Source organism: Pseudophryne corroboree, chromosome 2, assembly GCF_028390025.1.
Source record: "Pseudophryne corroboree isolate aPseCor3 chromosome 2, aPseCor3.hap2, whole genome shotgun sequence".
NCBI lineage: Eukaryota > Metazoa > Chordata > Amphibia > Anura > Myobatrachidae > Pseudophryne > Pseudophryne corroboree.
This window is the reverse complement of record NC_086445.1, coordinates 946518001-946540910: the sequence shown is the minus strand read 5'-3', so window position 1 is coordinate 946540910 and position 22910 is coordinate 946518001. Positions and strand designations below refer to the sequence as shown.

The 22910-nt window shown below is 45.1% G+C and overlaps 1 protein-coding gene across 1 annotated transcript in view; it reads right to left on the bottom strand.

The window, feature by feature from the left end:
• Positions 1-57: 57 nt before the first annotated feature.
• HTR1F (5-hydroxytryptamine receptor 1F) overlaps positions 58-22910 on the bottom strand; it is a 43967-nt gene continuing 21114 nt past the window's right edge. The window contains exon 2 of the mRNA XM_063950465.1: positions 58-3035. Within this exon, the coding sequence (XP_063806535.1) occupies positions 1904-3010 (1107 nt within the window). The 5' untranslated portion in view covers positions 3011-3035 and the 3' untranslated portion in view covers positions 58-1903. The remainder of the gene's footprint in view (positions 3036-22910) is intronic.

The window sequence follows — 22910 nt, the reverse complement described above, 5'->3', positions numbered from 1 at the left end:
CACTACGGACTACGAGAAATAGAATTATCGGTAAGTAAATTCTTATTATTGTGGGTCTGTGTATAGGCTTTTATCAGCAAAACGTACAGGAAATCGATTGAGAACTCTCTATATAGTATATACTCTATATATAAAAACTATAATAAACTATAATAAAATGTACTATAACCAGAGACACGCTGAATTACACTGGGCCTATAAATACCCTGCATGTGGAATGAACTACAGATAAGAACTGAAAAGTGTATCTTCTGAGACGGGTACATGCTCCAAACTCCTATTTTATACAATCTATTAATATTTGTTATAGGCACATTGTTAATTTGGCAGCTGGGATTATACAGGGTAAGGCAAAAAAACCTCCCATACAGTATTTCTAAAGGTTAACAAAAAAGGCATGGTAAATGCTACTCAAAATTTTAGTACGTAACCTAAAAGTGCATGGAATACAGTTTATTTTCAATTGAATTTGAATATGATATCATCATTTCTTGGTGTATAGCAGCCTTCAGTTCATTAATGGTTCTTGGTGGATGTTTGTAGACCTCAGCTGTCAGATGGCCTCATTGGCTGTGTAGAGGGCTTTCATGAAGCTGATGAGGATTGTTTTCTGCCCAGTAAGGGCATTCTGCTTGTTAACGTAACCCAACAAATGAAAGTGAGCTTTGCCAAGAAATTGCAGCGATAATGCCGGAAATACAGGCCGAGGGATGTGAAACTTCAGAAATCTATCTCAAACGTGTAGCACGAAGGTCACCGTCTGGATGATATCATATTCAAAAACAATTGAACATAAACTGTATTCCTTCCACTTCTACGGGGATATCCTATTAGCTCCGGTAAAACATCAGGTGCAAAAGCGATTTTTCCCGATGTTTCACCGATTTTTTTATAGGGTGCCGCTATCCAGATTGATCACCTGTAAAAAAATGCCCTTTCTCCCGAGAACACACAGGTTCAGTGAAACCTGTGTGTTTTTTTTCGGTAGAAACAGCCCAGTTTTTGCTCGAAAAAGGGCTGTTTCTGGGGATCTGGTTTGGCCTGCCTGAGGCAGGCGAAACAAATTCCCAGATGACTGGGACAACCTGCAGTGTTCCATGCCCACTGCAACAGGCTGGGACTACAGGCATGGTGTCGCAGCCCGGAAGCTGCCCTCGGCGCGGTGACACCCGGCAGAGAAGCCAGGGAAGTGCCGTGTCCACATCCACCCCTCTCCCTGCAGCGGTCACATGACGCGGGAGCACCCATGTGACCGTGGGAAGCCGAGGGAGCAGCGCTGCACCGAGAGCTCTCAGCAGACGGCAACTGGTGCAGTATCAGGAAGCCCCTGATAAGCCACCGCTCATGCTGGCTTATCGGGGGTAATAGGATAACCCCCTGCGGGACAATTGAATTTCCCCCTTAGATTATGTACTCTGTAGTATTTGATTATACGTGTTAAGTATGCAATCCCGGCGGTCACATGACAGCCAGCGGCATCCCGACACTGAAGATCCCGACATTGGACGGAGTAAGTATTCTAACCCTCCCCTACTCTAACCCTCAGCGTGTGTCGGCTAGGTCTAACCCTCCAAGGGAGTTGGCTACGACTAACCCTGACCCCTCCATGGCTAACCCTAACGTCCCATGTGCCTAAACGCCACCCTCCCCAGTGTAGTCTACGATTTTAATTTCATGTCTGCATCTCCAATATTCTGACCTTCTAAGACAAATAAACCGTAAAAAAAACAATTAAAAATAGATACACCGCAGCATAGTTATAATGTATAATTCTAGCATTGAGCCCCAACTTTATCATTAAAAAATAGGGTTACATGTAGGCCTACTTAGTGTGACGTAATGCAGGTCCAGCGTACATTTTACCAATTGTAAAAAAAAAAAATCAGATATTTCAAGTAATCTTTCATAGGTAGTGCCTGCAGCGGATTAGTTTCTGGAATGCTTTCTTAAAGTCTTCGTTGAAAATGGTATAAATAAGTGGGTTAATTAAAGAATTGAGGTACCCAAGCCACGTGAGGAAGTTGGACATGTCGTCAGAGATGTAACATGCATCACAAATATTTACTATAACTTCCTTAACAAAAAACGGAAGCCAGCAAATAACAAAAGCCCCCAAAATCAACCCTAAAGTGGTGGCCGCTTTGCGTTCTCTATTGCTGGATATTCTTTGCTTCCTCAGAGCTTTTTCAAGTCTCATTTCAGCTCTCGGGTTCCTTATCGTGATGTGAACTCTATCAAAGTCCGTTGAGTGGTCGGAGAACGACTTTTCCGCTATACAATAGGTGGAGCTCTTCCCACAGGCTTCTAGGAGAACCTGCCCGTTCTGCTCCTTTTCACACCGGCTCATACTCCGTTTGTGGTACAAGGACTTTGCAGCTTTATAAATTTTATAATAAAGAATAAGTATCAAGCCCAATGGGATATAAAAAGCCCCAAACGTGGAATAAATAGTAAAAATTAAATGGTCGTGTTTAATGATGCATTCGTCATCGCAATTGTGACTTTGATGCCGCCAAAACATAGGCGGCATAGATATGAATATAGAAATGATCCACACTATGGCAATCATGAAGGCAGCATGCTTGGGCGTTCGTTTCCTGGCGTACTCCACAGCATCTGTTATAGCTCTATAACGATCCAGTGCAATTGCTAAGAGGTGCAGTATGGAACATGTGCAACAGGTAATGTCTACGCTTAACCAGATGTCACACACTGCTTGACCCATGACCCAAGTTTCCTTCACGATGTACATAATGCTAAAAGGCATTACCAACACCGCCACCAGGAAATCCGTCACCGCCAGGGAACATATCAAATAGTTGGCAGGGTGATGGAGCTTCCGTGTCACAATTATTGCAGCAATGACCAGAGAGTTTATTGCAGTTGTCATCACTGTCAGCACCGACAGAGTAAGCGATATAAGAATTTTGCTTGTAATCCCTTTCGTTATGTGCTCTGAAGTGCAATTATATTCCGTTATGTTTAGTATATCCATATTCTCTCTACACATGAAGTTCACAGCGGGGAGTTGATTTCTGGAGAAAAAGAAAAAAGGCAAATGTTTAATTATGTCATTAGCTAATAAAATATAACTCAAACATTGAAATGAGAAGGTGAAGATTTGTTTTAAAAAAGGTTTCATTAACTTAACTTTGCCTTTATTATCATTAACATTTAGTTTATTTCAAGACTTTGGTGCCTATTTAGCATTTTTTATGATTTTTTTTTAAATAAAATTCTGTAGAAACAGAAGTTTCTGCTTAAATTTATGAGTTGTTGCTACTGTATCTGCCTTATGTTAAACCCAGCAAGCACTTTCCTTTGTGGCGTTCCTTCCCAATCAGTCATTTAAAAAAAAATGGGTTTGTAGTTCTCAATCCTTCCTTCTCTATTACCACATATCACTCCATCTTCTCACATTTTTAATTACTTTGTTAATATCATACCTGCCTACGCCTCTCAGCACCTTCTCTGTTGTAAAATGCTTAATTCTCTTAATTAGCTCCAGAAACAGAAATAAATCAGTGAAATTATGACAAAATAAATAATGAACAAAGTGCCTGAAGATTTGCCCAGAATGTGGAAGTTACTATAAATCTTGGGAGGGATGCATCCCGCCACTCCCCGCATGCATATCAGGGGCCGCCCCCAGCAGTGCCAGTTACACAATACCCCCAATGCACCTAGCAGTGCCAGACACACAATGCCCCCTGGCATCCTGACCACAGGGATCCCGACAGCTGCCAAACTGATTGCATCCCGAAAAAAATTTATAATAATTATATATATATATATATATATATATATATATATATATATTCACTCCTTTTTGGTCGGCACTACCAATTGAAAAAGTATGGCCCCGGTGCTCCCCCAGGCAAGCAAACCACAAATAGAGATCAATAAGCAGGTGGCACTCACGGGTCTTTTCAATGATCAATAGTCATGTCATCAACGTTTCGATTTTATTCCAAAATCGTCATCAGGATCATACAAATGTATGATCCTGATGACGATTTTGGAATAAAATGGAAACGTTGATGACATGACTATTGATCATTGAAAAGACCTGTGAGTGCCACCTACTTATTGATCTCTCTCTCTCTCTCTCTATATATATATATATATATATATATAATATATATATATATATATATATACACAATATGGAGCAGCACTCTATGAACTTGTGGTAAGATGTTGTAGAGAACTGGTAGCATCATAGTGCCTCTCCATGAGACCGTCTAAGAACACACCAAAACAATAAACGGATTTTGTCTTATGTTCTGGACAACGGGATATACCTAAAGTTAACTAGTTAGTTTATCACAGAAGATCAGCAATTAGACTTACAACAGTACATGCTACCCTTGCTTATTAGGTGATCGGACCCACCGTCTAGATTAAGAACACCCACCACTGAGCTCACACCCTAGGGTGGTTGGTGGCATTCTACAATATCTGTTCATACTGTATGTAATGCTGGTTTCCTATAAAAACACCTTTTTATGATATAATATCAAACTTTTTATGCACTATCTTTTACGTACCACTCTATTTGAATGTCATGAACAAAACCTTGGATGTTCTATTAATGAAAGGCCTTGGTGCAGTGTTTTGGGGTGCACTGCAGACATTGAGGTGATAGGATTGTAATGGACACACACAGTTGTTTGTGCCTCTTGATCCTTTGAGATGTTTCTAACCAGTGGTCTTTCTCCATTAAAAATTAACTACCAATTTGGGGGTATGTATATAAAAAGAGAGATAAAATCACCCTCTTTCTTATCTATCTACACATTTTTTGGGAAAAATAATTTTTGTCCTATTAATATCTATGTTTAGAGTGTATAAACTTATAAAATTACCGGGCCAGTGGAGTTGCCACATTTCCGGCACCACTACTGTCAGTATTTTAATGATTTGTCCCTCGGATTTGATGTGAAGTAGGTGGAAATTATCAATATCCACCACACTATACATCTTTAGATCTTTATATACCCCGGAGGAAGTCCTGTTAAAAGGACGAAACGTGTAGGATTTTAAAGAAACAAGGTGATTAGGACACCCAGTACACATTGGAGTGTCCCCACCACTGAGCTCACATCCTGGGGTGGTTGGTGGCACTCAGGTTTACATCTGTCTTTGTGCAACTTGGTTGTTCCTTGCAATATTTACGTTATTTATGTTTACTCAAGCATTTCCATAATGTCCCTTTTAGTATCTTCATGCTTCTGTATTTTATTAAAATGTACTTCATTATTTTCTGTACTATATTATGCTATGTATCTGTTAAGCGCCTTGAGTCCTATTGGAGAAAGAGCGCTATATAAATAAAATTATTATTATCATTATTATTATTAATATACCTTGTATGTAATGTAGAGATTGTCTCACATTATATTTTATGTTTGATGTTATCAATAAACATAGGAATGTTATTAATCAAAGGTTGTTTTGGGTGTCTACATCTCTTTGGTGAGAGGGTATTTTCTAGGTTTAACACCTGGCTGAGTATTACTGAACATAGATTGAAAGGAGATAAGAATACCCACTCCAAGTTGGATTTGCAATCAAGTCCAATCAGAAACAACGGTTGAAAATAATCTGGCCTTGAAATCCGTAAATTCATATGGACTTATTTATGGACAATTGGTTTTGATGTTCTAGAACCCTCCGGGCTGCTCAAAAAAATAAAGGGAACACTTAAACAACACAATGTAACTCCAAGTCAATCACACTTCTGTGAAATCAAACTGTCCATTTAGGAATCAACACTGATTGACTATCAATTTCACATGCTGTTGTGCAAATGGAATAGACAACAGGTGGAAATTATAGGCAATTAGCAAGACAACCCCAATAAAGGAGTTGTTCTGCAGGTGGTGACCACAGACCACTTCTCAGCTCCTATGCTTTCTGGCTGATGTTTTGGTCCCTTTTGAAAGCTGGCGGTGCTTTCACTCTAGTGGTAGCATGAGACGGAGTCTACAACCCACACAAGTGGCTCAGGTAGTGCAGATAATCCAGGATGGCACATCAATGCGAGCTGTGGTTAGAAGGTTTGCTGTGTCTGTCAGCGTAGTGTCCAGAGCATGGAGGCGCTACCAGGAGACAGCCCAGTACATCAGAAGACGTGGAGGAGGCCGTAGGAAGGCAACAACCCAGCAGCAGGACCGCTACCTCCGCCTTTGTGCAAGGAGGAACAGGAGGAGCACTGCCAGAGCCCTGCAAAATGACCTCCAGCAAGCCACAAATGTGCATGTGTCTACTCAAATGATCAGAAACAGACTCCATGAGGGTGGTATGAGGGCCCGACGTCCACAGGTGGCGGTTTTGCTTACAGCCCAACACCGTGCAGGACATTTGGCATTTGCCAGAGAACACCAAGATTGGCAAATTCGCCACTGGCGCCCTGTGCTCTTCACAGATGAAAGCAGGTTCTCACTGAGCACATGTGACAGACGTGACAGAGTCTGGAGACACCAAGGAGAACGTTCTGCTGCCTGCAACATCCTCCAGCATGACCGGTATGGCAGTGGGTCAGTAATGGTGTGGGGTGGCATTTCTTTGGGGGGCCGCACAGCCCACCATGTGCTCGCCAGAGGTAGCCTGACTGCCATTAGGTACCAAGATGAGATCCTCAGAACCCTTGTGAGACCATAAGCTGGTGCGATTGGCCCTGGGTTCCTGGCCCGCCCGTTCCCCAGACATGAATCCAATTGAGTACATCTGGGACATCATGTCTCGCTCCATCCACCAACGCCACGTTGCACCACATACTGTCCAGGAGTTGGCGGATGCTTTAGTACAGGTCTGGGAGGAGATCCCTCAGGAGACCATCCGCCACCTCATCAGGAGCATGCCCAGGCGTTGTAGGGAGGTCATACAGGCACATGGAGGCCACACACACTACTGAGCCTCATTTTGACTTGTTTTAAGGACATTACATCAAAGTTGGATCAGCCTGTAGTGTGTTTTTCCACTTTAATTTTGAGTGTGACTCCAAATCCAGACCTCCATGGGTTAATAAATTTGATTTACATTGATAATTTTTGTGTGATTTTGTTGTCAGCACATTCAACTATGTAAAGAATAAAGTATTTAATAAGAATATTTCATTCAATCAGATCTAGGATGTGTTGTTTAAGTGTTCCCTTTATTTTTTTGAGCAGTGTATACACACACATATATATATATATATATATATATATTAGTGATGTGCACCGAAAATTTTTCGGGTTTTGTGTTTTGGTTTTGGATTCGGTTCCGCAGCCATGTTTTGGATTCGGACGCGTTTTGGCAACACCTCCCTGAAATTTTTTTGTCGGATTCGGGTGTGTTTTGGATTTGGGTGTATTTTTTTACACAAAACCCTAAAAAACAGCTTAAATCATAGAATTTGGGGGTCATTTTGATCCCATAGTATTATTAACCTCAATAACCATAATTTACACTCATTTCCAGTCTATTCTGAACACCTCACAATATTATTTTTAGTCCTAAAATTTGCACCGAGGTCGCTGGATAACTAAGCTAAGCGACCCAAGTGGCCGACACAAACACCTGGCCCATCTAGGAGTGGCACTGCAGTGTCAGACAGGATGGCAGTTTAAAAAAATAGTCCCCAAACAGCACATGATGCAAAGAAAAAAAGAGGCGCAATGAGGTAGCTGTGTGACTAAGCTAAGCGACCCAAGTAGCCGACACAAACACCTGGCCCATCTAGGAGTGGCACTGCAGTGTCAGACAGGATGGCACTTCAAAAAAATAGTGCCCAAACAGCACATGATGCAAAGAAAAAAAGAGGCGCAATGAGGTAGCTGTGTGACTAAGCTAAGCGACCCAAGTGGCCGACACAAACACCTGGCCCATCTAGGAGTGGCACTGCAGTGTCAGACAGGACGGCACTTCAAAAAAATAGTCCCCAAACAACACATGATGCAAAGAAAAAAAGAGGCGCAATGAGGTAGCTGTGTGACTAAGCTAAGCGACCCAAGTAGCCGACACAAACACCTGGCCCATCTAGGAGTGGCACTGCAGTGTCAGACAGAATGGCACTTCAAAAAAATAGTCCCCAAACAGCACATGATGCAAAGAAAAAAAGAGGCGCAATGAGGTAGCTGTGTGACTAAGCTAAGCGACCCAAGTGGCCGACACAAACACCTGGCCCATCTAGGAGTGGCACTGCAGTGTCAGACAGGATGGCACTTCCCAAAATATTCACCAAACAGCACATGATGCAAAGAAAAATAAAAGAAAAAAGAGGTGCAAGATGGAATTGTCCTTGGGCCCTCCCACCCACCCTTATGTTGTATAAACAGGACATGCACACTTTAACAAACCCATCATTTCAGCGACAGGGTCTGCCACACGACTGTGACTGAAATGACTGGTTTGTTTGGGCCCCCACCAAAAAAGAAGCAATCAATCTCTCCTTGCACAAACTGGCTCTACAGAGGCAAGATGTCCACCTCCTCCGATTCCTCACCCCTTTCACTGTGTACATCCCCCTCCTCACAGATTATTAATTCGTCCCCACTGGAATCCACCATCTCAGGTCCCTGTGTACTTTCAGGAGGCAATTGCTGGTGAATGTCTCCACAGAGGAATTGATTATAATTCATTTTGATGAACATCATCTTCTCCACATTTTCTGGAAGTAACCTCGTACGCCGATTGCTGACAAGGTGAGCGGCTGCACTAAACACTCTTTCGGAGTACACACTGGAGGGGGGGAAACTTAGGTAAAATAAAGCCAGTTTGTGCAAGGGCCTCCAAACTGCCTCTTTTTCCTGCCAGTATACGTATGGACTGTCTGACGTGCCTACTTGGATGCGGTCACTCATATAATCCTCCACCATTCTTTCAATGGTGACAAAATCATATGCAGTGACAGTAGACGACATGTCAGTAATCGTTGGCAGGTCCTTCAGTCCAGACCAGATGTCAGCACTCGCTCCAGACTGCCCTGCATCACCGCTAGTGGGTGGGCTCGAATTCTGAGCCTTTTACTCGCACCCCCAGTTGCGGGAGAATGTGAAGGAGGAGCTGTTGATGGGTCACGTTCCGCTTGACTTGACAATTTTCTCACCAGCAGGTCTTTGAACCTCTGCAGACTTGTGTCTGCCGAAAAGAGAGATACAACGTAGGTTTTAAATCTAGCATCGAGCACGGTGGCCAAAATGTAGTGCTCTGCTTTCAACAGATTGACCACCCGTGAATGCTGGTTAAGCGAATTAAGGGCTCCATCCACAAGTCCCACATGCCTAGCGGAATCGCTCTGTTTTAGCTCCTCCTTCAATGTCTCCAGAATCTTCTGCAAAAGCCTGATGAGGGGAATGACCTGATTCAGGCTGGCAGTGTCTGAACTGACTTCAAGTGTGGCAAGTTCAAAGGGTTGCAGAACCTTGCACAACGTTGAAATCATTCTCCACCTCGCTTGAGTCAGGTGCATTCCCCCTCCTTTGCCTATATCGTAGGCAGATGTATAGGCTTGAATGGCCTTTTGCTGCTCCTCCATCCTCTGAAGCATATAGAGGGCTGAATTCCACCTCGTTACCACCTCTTGCTTCAGATGATGGCAGGGCAGGTTCAGGACTGTTTGCTGGTACTCCAGTCTTCGGCACGCGGTGGCTGAATGCCGAAAGTGGCCCGCAATTCTTCGGGCCACGACAGCATCTCTTGCACACCCCTGTCGTTTTTTAAATAATTCTGCACCACCAAATTCAATGTATGTGCAAAACATGGGATGTGCTGGAATTTGCCCACATGTAATGCACGCACAATATTGGTGGCGTTGTCCGATGTCACAAATCCCCAGGAGAGTCCAATTGGGGTAAGCCATTCTGCGATGATGTTCCTCAGTTTCCGTAAGAGGTTGTCAGCTGTGTGCCTCTTATGGAAAGCGGTGATACAAAGCGTAGCCTACCTAGGAACGAGTTGGCGTTTGCGAGATGCTGCTACTGGTGCCGTCGCTGCTGTTCTTGCTGCGGGAGGCAATACATCTACCCAGTGGGCTGTCACAATCATATAGTCCTGAGTCTGCCCTGCTCCACTTGTCCACATGTCCGTGGTTAAGTGGACATTGGGTTCAACTGCATTTTTTAGGACACTGGTGACTCTATTTCTGACGTCTGTGTACATTTTCGGTATCGCTTGCCTAGAGAAATGGAACCTAGATGGTATTTGGTACCGGGGACACAGTACCTCAATCAATTCTCTAGTTCCCTGTGAATTAACGGTGGATACCGGAAACACGTTTCTCACCACCCAGGCTACCAAGGCCTGAGTTATCCGCTTTGCAGCAGGATGACTGCTGTGATATTTCATCTTCCTCGCAAAGGACTGTTGGACAGTCAATTGCTTACTGGAAGTAGTACAAGTGGTCTTCCGACTTCCCCTCTGGGATGACGATCGACTCCCAGCAGCAACAACAGCAGCGCCAGCAGCAGTAGGCGTTACACTCAAGGATGCATCAGAGGAATCCCAGGCAGGAGGGGACTCGTCAGACTTGACAGTGACATGGCCTGCAGGACTATTGGCTTTCCTGTCTAAGGGGGAAATTGACACTGAGGGAGTTGGTGGTGTGGTTTGCAGGAGCTTGGTTACAAGAGGAAGGGATTTAGTGGTCAGTGGACTGCTTCCGCTGTCACCCAAAGTTTTTGAACTCGTCACTGACTTCTGATGAATGCGCTCCAGGTGACGTATAAGGGAGGATGTTCCTAGGTGGTTAACGTCCTCACCCCTACTTATTACAGCTTGACAAAGGCAACACACGGCTTGACACCAGTTGTCCGCATTTCTGTTGAAATAATTCCACACCGAAGAGGTGATTTTTTTTGTATTTTGACCAGGCATGTCAATGGCCATATTCGTCCCACAGACAACAGGTGTCTCCCCGGGTGCCTGACTTAAACAAACCACCTCACCATCAGAATCCTCCTTGTCAATTTCCTCCTCAGCGCTAGCAACACCCATATCCTCATCCTGGTGTACTTCAACAGTGACATCTTCAATTTGACTATCAGGTACTGGACTGCGGGTGCTCCTTCCAGCACTTGCAGGGGGCGTGCAAATGGTGGAAGGCGCCACCTCTTCCCGTCCAGTGTTGGGAAGGTCAGGCATCGCAACCGACACAATTGGACTCTCCTTGGGGATTTGTGATTTAGAAGAACGCACAGTTCTTTGCTGTGCTTTTGCCAGCTTAAGTCTTTTCATTTTTCTAGCGGGAGGATGAGTGCTTCCATCCTCATGTGAAGCTGACCCACTAGTCATGAGGAACATAGGAGAAGGCCTCAGCCGTTCCTTGCCACTCCATGTCGTAAATGGCATATTGGCAAGTTTACGCTTCTCATCAGACGCTTTTAATTTTGATTTTTGGGTCATTTTACTGAACTTTTGTTTTTTGGACTTTACATGCTCTCTACTATGACATTGGGCATCGGCCTTGGCAGACGACGTTGATGGCATTTCATCGTCTCGGCCATGACTAGTGGCAGCAGCTTCAGCACGAGGTGGAAGTGGATCTTGATCTTTCCCTATTTTACCCTCCACATTTTTGTTCTCCATTTTTTAATGTGTGGAATTATATGCCAGTAATATATCAATAGCAATGGCCTACTACTATATATACTGCGCACAACTGAAATGCACCACAGGTATGGATGGATAGTATACTTGACGACACAGAGGTAGGTAGAGCAGTGGCCGACTGTACCGTACTGCTATATATTATATACTGGTGGTCAGCAAACTGTGCAAAACTGAAATGCACCACAGGTATGGATGGATAGTATACTTGACGACCCAGAGGTAGGTAGAGCAGTGGCCTACTGTACTGTACTGCTATATATTATATACTGGTGGTTAGCAAACTGTGCAAAACTGAAATGCACCACAAGTATGGATGGATAGTATACTTGACGACACAGAGGTAGGTAGAGCAGTGGCCTACTGTACCGTACTGCTATATATTATATACTGGTGGTCAGCAAACTGTGCAAAACTGAAATGCACCACAGGTATGGATGGATAGTATACTTGACGACACAGAGGTAGGTAGAGCAGTGGCCTACTGTACTGTACTGCTATATATTATATACTGGTGGTCAGCAAACTGTGCAAAACTGAAATGCACCACAGGTATGGATGGATAGTATACTTGACGACACAGAGGTAGGTAGAGCAGTGGCCTACTGTACCGTACTGCTATATATTATATACTGGTGGTCAGCAAACTGTGCAAAACTGAAATGCACCACAGGTATGGATGGATAGTGTACTTGACGACACAGAGATAGGTAGAGCAGTGGCCTACTGTACCGTACTGCTATATATTATATACTGGTGGTTAGCAAACTGTGCAAAACTGAAATGCACCACAGGTATGGATGGATAGTATACTTGACGACACAGAGGTAGGTAGAGCAGTGGCCTACTGTACCATACTGCTATATATTATATACTGGTGGTCAGCAAACTGTGCAAAACTGAAATGCACCACAGGTATGGATGGGATAGTATACTTGACGAGACACAGGTAGAGCAGTGGCCTACTGTACCGTACTGCTATATATATAGTTATACTGGTGGTCAGCAAAATTCTGCACTGTCCTCCTACTATATACTACAATGCAGCACAGACATGGAGCGTTTTTCAGGCAGAGAACGTATAATACTGGTGGTCACTGGTCAGCAAAACTCTGCACTGTCCTCCTACTATATAATACTGCTGGTCCCCAGTCCCCACAATAAAGCAATTAGCACACTGAGCACAGATATTTGAAGCACACTGAGCACAGATATGGAGCGTTTTTCAGGCAGAGAACGTAGATATTTGCACTTGCAGCACACTGAGCACAGATATTTCCAGCACACTGAGCACAGATATTTGCAGCAGACTGAACATAGAAACTGAGAGGACGCCAGCCACGTCCTCTCACGATCATCTCCAATGCACGAGTGAAAAATGGCAGCGACGCGAGGCTCCTTATATAGAATACGAATCTCGCGAGAATCTGACCGCGGGATGACGACGTTCGGGCGCGCTCGGGTTAATCAAGCAAGGCGGGAGGATCCGAGTCTGCCTCGGACCCGTGTAAAATAGGTGAAGTTCGGGGGGGTTCGGATCCCGACGAACCGAACCCGCTCATCACTAATATATATATATATATATATATATAAAATACGTTTAATTTGCCGGCTGTCGGGATCCTGGCGTTCAGGATACCGTTGCAGGAATCCCAACCTATCTATATACATATACACACTAACGTTTGCCCGTGGCTTCCCTAGCGTGGATGTCTGTTATTGCTCAGCAGAACTAATACTAATTGTACAAAGACAGTAGTGCCATCTAATATTGTGATGTATATTTTATATTGTACACATTGGGGTACATTTACTAACATTCGTAATTTCCGAAAATAGGTCAAAGTTCAATCACGAATGACATCGACAGTGTAAAACTGCAACTTTTTGAATTTATTACGATGGATTTACTAAGCTGTCGTATTCGTGTTTTTCTTTTCTTCCGATGTCGATGTCATTCGTTTTTTTTTACCTAATTTTACGGCAGTGATTAGCAAAACACTGCCGTTTTTTTTTTACAATCAATCTCGGCCGGATCTGTGTGATCCGTGCTGGGGTTCTTTTTTTATTTTATTTTTAATTAAACAATGTAAAATCCCCCAAAAAAATGCGTGGGGTCCCCCCTCCTAAGCATAACCAGCCTCGGGCTCTTTGAGCCGATCCTGGTTGCAGAAATATGGGGAAAAAAATGACAGGGGTTCCCCCATATTTAAGCAACCAGCATCGGGCTCTGCGCCTGGTCCTGGTCCCAAAAATACGGGGGACAAAAAGAGTAGGGGTCCCCCGTATTTTTAAAACCAGCACCGGGCTCCACTAGCTGGACAGATAATGCCACAGCCGGGGGTCACTTTTATATAGTGCCCTGCGGCCGTGGCATCAAAAATCCAACTAGTCACCCCTGGCCGGGGTACCCTGGGGGAGTGGGAACCCCTTCAATCAAGGGGTCCCCCCCCCCAGCCACCCAAGGGCCAGGGGTGAAGCCCGAGGCTGTCCCCCCCCATCCAATGGGCTGCGGATGGGAGGGCTGATAGCCTTTGTTGTAAAATAAAAGATATTGTTTTTAGTAGCAGTACTACAAGTCCCAGCAAGCCTCCCCCGCATGCTGGTACTTGGAGAACCACAAGTACCAGCATGTGGCGGAAAAACGGGCCCGCTGGTACCTGTAGTACTACCACTAAAAAAATACCCAAAAAAACACAAGACACACACACCGTGAAAGTATAATTTTATTACATACATACACACATACATACATACTTACCTTATGTTCTCACGCAGGTCGGTCCTCTTCTCCAGTAGAATCCAAGGGCTACCTGTTGAATAAATTCTACTCACGAGATCCAGGGGTCCAGGCTCCTCGGCAAATCCAGGGATAATCCACGTACTTGAATAAAACAAAAAAACGGTTGCCCGACCACGAACTGAAAGGTGACCCATGTTTGCACATGGGTCACCTTCCCACGAATGCCAGAAACCCACTTTGCCTTCTGGCTAAGTGGGTTTCTTCAGCCAATCAGGGAGTGCCACGTTGTAGCACTCTCCTGATCGGCTGTGTGCTCCTGTCCTCACTGACAGGCAGCACGCGGCAGTGTTACAATGTAGCGCCTATGCGCTACATTGTAACCAATGATGGGAACTTTCTGCTCAGCGGTGACGTCACTTTAGGTCAACCGCAGGGCAGAAAGTTCCCATCATTGGTTACAATGTAGCGCATAGGCGCTACATTGTAACACTGCCGTGTGCCGCCTGTCAGTGAGGACAGCAGCACACAGCTGATCAGGAGAGTGCTACAACGTGGCACTCCCTGATTGGCTGAAGAAACCCACTTAGCCAGAAGGCAAAGTGGGTTTCTGGCATTCGTGGGAAGGTGACCCATGTGCAAACATGGGTCACCTTTCAGTTCGTGGTCGGGCAACCGTTTTTTTGTTTTATTCAAGTACGTGGATTATCCCTGGATTTGCCGAGGAGCCTGGACCCCTGGATCTCGTGAGTAGAATTTATTCAACAGGTACCCCTTGGATTCTACTGGAGAAGAGGACCGACCTGCGTGGGAACATAAGGTAAGTATGTATGTATGTATGTGTGTATGTATGTAATAAAATTATACTTTCACGGTGTGTGTGTCTTGTGTTTTTTTGGGTATTTTTTTAGTGGTAGTACTACAGGTACCAGCGGGCCCGTTTTTCCGCCGCATGCTGGTACTTGTGGTTCTCCAAGTACCAGCATGCGGGGGAGGCTTGCTGGGACTTGTAGTACTGCTACTAAAAACAATATCTTTTATTTTACAACAAAGGCTATCAGCCCTCCCATCCGCAGCCCATTGGATGGGGGGGGACAGCCTCGGGCTTCACCCCTGGCCCTTGGGTGGCTGGGGGGGGGGGACCCCTTGATTGAAGGGGTTCCCACTCCCCCAGGGTACCCCGGCCAGGGGTGACTAGTTGGATTTTTGATGCCACGGCCGCAGGGCGCTGTATAAAAGTGACCCCCGGCTGTGGCATTATCTGTCCAGCTAGTGGAGCCCGGTGCTGGTTTTAAAAATACGGGGGATCCCTACTCTTTTTGTCCCCCGTATTTTTGGGACCAGGACCAGGCGCAGAGCCCGATGCTGGTTGCTTAAATATGGGGGAACCCCTGTCATTTTTTTCACCGTATTTCTGCAACCAGGATCGGCTCAAAGAGCCCGAGGCTGGTTATGCTTAGGAGGGGGGACCCCACGCAATTTTTTTTTAAAAAATAAGCACTTTCCCACCCCTTCCCACTGATATACATGCACGGATCTCATGGATCCGTGCATGCCTATCCAAACACGAATAAAAAAAAAAGTTCTGTTTTTTTTTAGCACTTTTTTACGAGTTGTAATTTTTCACGGCAGTGTTTGTTCTTTTTTTGCTTTGCACTTCTTAGTAAATGACCGAGATTCATACTTAAACAGCCGCGTTTTGACCGATGGTGTATTCATTCGTAATTTTTTACCTGAACTTGCAAAAAATTACGAATGCCCTCATCACTGCCGTGATTAGTGTTTAGTAAATGACCGAGATTAACCGAGATGACACTTTGAAGAAAAAACGGCATCTCGGTCAAAATCGGGAGCTTAGTAAATATACCCCATTGATTCCATATTTTCTTTGCTCTCGCAGCTAATTCTGCATCCATATACTGACATGCTGGGGGCCGCCCAGCACAGGGCAAGGTAAAGCCCAGCATGTGTGGCGCCGGCCCGTGATACATTTGCAATGCAATTGCAAATGCATAGAATAAAGGTCGACCCCTGCCTCCGCAGCTTGGCTGGCACGCCTTGCGTTTCCCGATCTCCCTCCCCCAACGCCGCGTCTCTGTCCCCGGCCGCCCATCAATCACCTTACGATTGCATCCTTCTGGGATGAAGTGCCTCATACCTAAGCCATGCCACTTAGTTCCTGCAGATTTGTTGACATGGAGCATTTTAATAAATGTTGATTCAGCTGCCTCCATTTGGAGTAAGGAACAACTGCAAGCTCATCTCAGTCAGTAATAGCTGTTCCGATTAATGCACACTAACCCAGGCCAGTAGCTTGCTTCATTTGCTTTTAATGTCAATCTTTAAATACAAACTATTTCTCTTTCATTCCCCAATTTTAACCTTTGTGTCACAAAAATGTATTTGATACTCCATTATCTTTTCAAGCACATTTCGTATATTAATTTTCTGCTCATGACCTGATTTTACCTATCTTCTTATCATTCATCAGTCAATGTAAATGCAATTCTGGATTTTATAGCTGGGCTCTGTTGATAACTTGACAATAGCCATGAATTATTCAATAAAGATAAGACACAAATCATCTATTGCCATCCCTAGATCATAGTACACAATCACCTTACATATAACATCACTTTATTTTTTATACTGGAAGCAGTAGCTACATGTCACGTGATTTGGATTTATTTGCTTGTGGAATATTTACTACTACACCATTTATAATAGTTGGGATCTTACAGGTATGCACGTTATATGCATTTATAAATAATAGAGCTGAGCGAGTTCGGTTTCCAGGACACCGAATACACCCGAACTTAGCAGTTATTAACATTGTGGCTGTTAACATTGTGCTCCTCTTGTATGGTATTTTCTCTTCTCAGTCGCTGCTAAACAGAAGGCCTACTTCAGATCTGATCGCAGCAGCAAATTTGTTAGTTAATGGGCAAAACCATGTGCACTGCAGAGGGGAAAGGGGGGGGGGGGGGGGGCAGATGTAACGTGCAGAGAAAGTTAGATTTGGGTGGGGTGTGTTTAAACTGAAATCTAAATTACAGTATAAAAATAAAGCAGCCAGTATTTACCCTGCACACAAACAAAATAACCCACCCAAATCTAACTCTCTCTGCACATGTTATATCTGCCCCACCTGCAGTGCACATGGTTTTGCCCATTAGCTAACAAATTTGCTGCTGCGATCAGATCTGAATTAGGACCAGTGTCTTCTGTCTCTCATCCAATGCCAATTTAATTTTCTTAATGATTAATTTGTTTAATTTTCTTAATGATTAATTGATCGATTGAGCAATCAATTATTCAATCAAGCAATCTTTACCAACTACATACTTCAGCTCCATTTCCTTGTACTGCTCTCAGGCCTCTGATCTAGTTATCGCAAGCTCTGTCCATGCATGCGATAATTGATACATCCATGTGATGTACTCAATTATCGCAGTGCAAGTTTGGACGATATTATCACCTGTCATCCGCATCATCAGATGCGGATGGTGACAAATCGCACCCATATTCTTTTAAACTGCTGTGTGATTGTACCACTGCTCTGTTGCTTAGTTTAGCCAGCCAGCGTTTGGCCAATATTGATGAACAAAAATGTGAGCTGTGAAGTGGTCAAAATTTACTGGAAATTTATGTTATTGAGGTTAATAATGCTGTAGGAACAAAGCAGGCTCAAATTATACAATTTTAGCTGTTTTTATAAATGAAAAAATAAAAAAATAAAAAAATCCAGGTCCAAGAGGGGAATGTTTACTAAACTTGATATGAATGAGTTTGTGTAAGGGGTTCACTACGGCTGGCCGGCGGTCGGGCTCCCGGCGCCCAGCATACCGGCGCCGGGAGCCCGACCGCCGGCTGACCGACAGTGTGGCGAGCGCAAATGAGCCCCTTGCGGGCTCGCTGCGCTCGCCACGCTACGGGCACGGTGGCGCGCTACGCGCGCCACACTATTTTATTCTCCCTCTATGGGGGTCGTGGACCCCCACGAGGGAAAATAAGTGTCGGTATGCCGGCGGTCGGGCTCCCGGCGCCGGTATACTGAGCGCCGGGAGCCCGACCGCCGGTATACAGAAGACCACCCTGTGTAAGATAACTAAGAATTGTTAAATATGTGCGTACAGGTGGTGGTATGGCAGAGTCGGAGTCAGGCTTGGACTGGCCCACTGGGGTACAGGGGAAACCACCAGTGGGCCCCACTGCCTGGGAGCCCACCTCATGCTCTAAGGATCAGGTTCCAGACTGTGCGCTTGAATTATACATTATACATATGTTACCTTATACTGTACTATGGTGTACAGTATTTTCTATAGTGCATTGCTGTTAATCTGGTACATTATCATGCATGCAGCAGCTGAATTTACTGTATATCTGAATTTGCCCAGACGTTGCATTCTCTAATTGTTAGTCAAACCAATGAGGTGGCAGGCCACACCCCCTCTGCAGACTGACCACACCCCAACATGGGCTCCAACCACTGCATTCCCCTAGTGGGCCTTACATGCCCCAGTCCGACACTAGTCGGAGTACACACCAGTGGATGCCCTGAGCCAGCAAACAGTCCAGTGCTTTAACCAGTGGGGTGGTCTATGGGTGACCGGCGTTTGGGATCCCGCCAGGGTCACAATACCGATGCCAGTATACCATGGTTTAGAATGCCGGCAGGGGGGTGCGGTGAGGGGGGGGGGGGTTGAGCGTCGGGATTTTGAGGTGTCGGAATGGAGGCGTCGGTATTGTGACCGCTGGTCACATAAATACATCACGTTTATTTAGCAGCACTGTGTTATGAATCCACAGATTTGTTGCATGGAGAGGAGCATGAGCAGTGACTGTGTCTGGGTAGCAAATGCAGGAAGTAAACAGTACCAGGCTCTCTAGCGGTAATAGCGGCCCTCTGGTGGTGTGGAATGGCAGCAATCACAGGTCTATCTGGAACATAGTGGAAAATGTCCATCTCCCACTGTGGCGCTCTATCACAGTGACTAGGTGGCGAAACATAATAGGGTTGGCAGCCATCTTGGTTAGGGATTTGAAGCCTCCCTGTAATAGGTAGTAGGTTGCGCTGCGCTGCGCTGAAAATTAAAGCATCGAAAGTGGGAGTGCTGTAAGGTTTAAGTGGGTTAACCCTTCCCACTAGACTTATAACGGTGAAAGAAAAAGAAAGGACAACCAGCGCTCTCGCTTAGACTGTTGAACTATATTGTTAAGTACTCTGTGGGTTGAATACCAATAACCCATCCCAGCGGAGTCTGGTCCTCTCATTTTTGGTCTAATTTTTGGACACATTTTTAACCATATATATTTTTTCTTCATTTTTCAAGAACACTTTTGACCTTTTTTTCTTTTCTTTTCATGTTCCCCTTTTCTGAATATATGTAAGTTTTGTCTTTTGTACGTATACGCTATTAGGTTAATAGAATACTATCTGATTTTATACAATTTATGTAATATTAATATTTCATTTCAAATAAATTACTTATTTTTAAAACATCACCCATTGGAGAGCGCTTGTTGTCCTTTCTTTTTCTTTCCCTGTAATAACCAAAGTATGGAGTATGCACAGTAGCGCTCTTCAACCCCAACAAGAATAAGCTATCTACCCACTATTTTATATGCTAATTTATTATTTTAATTAAAAAAACTTGGTGTGCAAAAGTTTATCATAATCTGTGATCAGTCAAATATTTTCTTATGTTGAGTGCAAATGTAATTATCTAAAATGTCGCATAATTATTATTATTACAGTTGTTTTTCCCAGAAAAATTTATTTGAAAAAAACAAACAAACAAAAAACGGACCTTTTTTTGGTAAAATAAGCGGTAGATATACAGAAAAAGGGTGGGGAGAAAAATTGTAGAATCTGTCAGAGAGATATATTTTGGAACAAAAAAAAATCTTTCTGCTACTGTAGTTTATCATCAATGTCTTTCAAAATGGTTAATTTAACAACAAATTTTAATAACAATTTAACCACTTGCCTGGTATGGTCGCATCGTTTGTGACCACATCAGGCAGTGCGTTATCTGATCTGGTTGCAAACAATGCGACCAGTCAGAAACACTCCCGGCCCCTCTGCCGATCACTGCTGACCAGTCAGCACAGCAGGACCCCCCCCACCCAGCAGCTGCAGAGAGGAGCAGCCGCTCAGGAAATGGACATTTCTCCTTACGTCTTAGAGGATGCTGGGGATGCTTCAAGAACCATGGGGTATAGACGGGATCCGCAGGAGACATGGGCACACTATAAGACTTTGATTGGGTGTGAACTGGCTCCTCCCTCTATACCCCTCCTCCAGACTCCAGTTAGATTCTGTGCCCAGTGAGACTGGATGCACACTGAGGTGCTCTCCAGAGTTTCTCAGAAAAAAGACTTAGTTAGGATTATTATTTTCAGGGAGACCTGCTGGCAACAGGCTCCCTGCATCGTGGGACTGAAGGGAGAGAAGCAGACCTACAGTACTTCTCTTAGTTCAAGGGCTCTGCTTCTTAAGGCCCGTACACACTGGTCGATATATCGGCCGTTCTCTTGAACGGCCGATATATCGCGGGGACCGTCGCCAGTGTGTACGGCCGATACGTCTGTGAACTCCGTCATTCACAGACGTATCGCGTCTGCCGCGCAGCACAGCCGACGGCCAGTATATCTACCGATATATTGGCGCGTCGCTGTGTGTGCACGAGGCGGTCGGCCGACCGCCCGTACACATGCTGCGGCGGCCGGCGGTGATTGACAGCTGAACTGGGCGGGCGTGTGTACACGCCCGCCCAGTTCATGACGTCAGTCCCCGACGGATCGGGCAGTGTGTATGCACAGCACACTGCCCGATCCGTCCATAGATATATCTGCAGATCAATTGAGCTGCAGATATATCTATTAGTGTGTACCCACCTTTAGGCTACTGGACACCATTAGCTCCAGAGGGTTCGATTACTTGGTGCGCCTAGCTGCTTGTTCCCGGAGCCGCGCCGTCACCCCACTCACAGAGCCAGAAAAAAGAAGCCGGGTGAGTATAGGAAGATCAGAAGACTTCAGTGATGGCAGAAGATGGCTTTTGAGGTACCGTGCAGCGGCCATGCTGCGCGCCATGCTCCCACACATAACACGGCACTGCAGGGTGCAGGGCGCAGGGGGGGGGGGGGCGCCCTGGGCAGCATCGGACCCTCAAATAGCACTGGCAGATGGGTAATCACCGACCCCCGACAGTATAAATATGTATTTTAAGCGGGACTGAAGCGTGCCATTAAGAGGGCTGGCTTAGATCTCACAGCTCTGGCCAGCGCCATTTTCTCTTCACAGAAGCTGCAGAGACGCTGAGCCTGGCCTCCCACACTGCTGTACAAGTAACAGGGTGCAAAACGGGGGGGAGGCACAAAAGATTTGGTGATAATTTTATTTATATATATATAAGCGCTAACAGGTCTGGGCAGTCTTTTACTTGCTTCAGTACCGGGATAGGCGCTGGGTTGTTAGCTGACAGAACTCTCTCTGTGTCTCTCTTACAGGCTTTGTTGTGGGTCTGTCTCCTATAGCCCCAGTGTGGTTGTGGGTGTCGGTATGTGTGTGTTGACATGTCTGAGGCTGAGTGCTCTTCCCATGAGGAGGCTGGAGTGGGGACAGACAATACTGTGAGAGTGACCGTGTCGGCACCGGCGACGGATGGTTGGGTAAATATGTTAAGAGTTTTTAATGCAAATGTGACTCGGTTGACTAAGAGATTTGATAAATCTGAGTCTAAGAACCAGACATGGAGGAAATCCATGGAGGATGCATTGTCACAAACTCAGACCCCTTCGGGGTCACAGAAACGTGCATTTACCCAGATAGCAGACCACGGACTCTGATTCCAGTGTCGACTATAGTGATGCCAGATTAAATCCAAAACTGGCCAAGAGCATTCAGTACATGATTGTGGCAATTAATGAAGTGTTGCATATAACAGAGGACCCTGCTGTTCCTGATACTAGGGTCTGTATGTATAAAGTAGTGATGAGCGGGTTCGGTTTCTCGGAAACAGAACCCCCCCGAACTTCACCCTTTTTACACGGGTCCGAGCCATATTCGGATTCTCCCGTATGGCTCGGGTAACCCGAGCGCGCCCGAACGTCATCATCCCGCTGTCGGATTCTCGCGAGATTCGGATTCTATATAAGCAGCCGCGCGTCGCCGCCATTTTCACTCGTGCATTGCAAATGTTAGGGAGAGGACATGGCTGGCGTCCTCTCCGTTATTGTTGAATTTGATTGTGCATTATTGCTTAATTCATTGTGGGGAGGACTGGGGAGCAGCTGTATAATATAGGAGGAGTACAGTGCAGAGTTTTGCTGATCAGTGACCACCAGTTATCCGTTCTCTGCCTGAAAAAAATGCTCCATATCTGTGCTCAGTGTGCTGCATATATCTGTGCTCACACTAGAGATGTGCACTTGAAATTTTTCGGGTTTTGTGTTTTGGTTTTGGGTTCGGTTCCGCGGCCGTGTTTTGGGTTCGACCGCGTTTTGGCAAAACCTCACCGAATTTTTTTTGTCGGATTCGGGTGTGTTTTGGATTCGGGTGTTTTTTTCAAAAA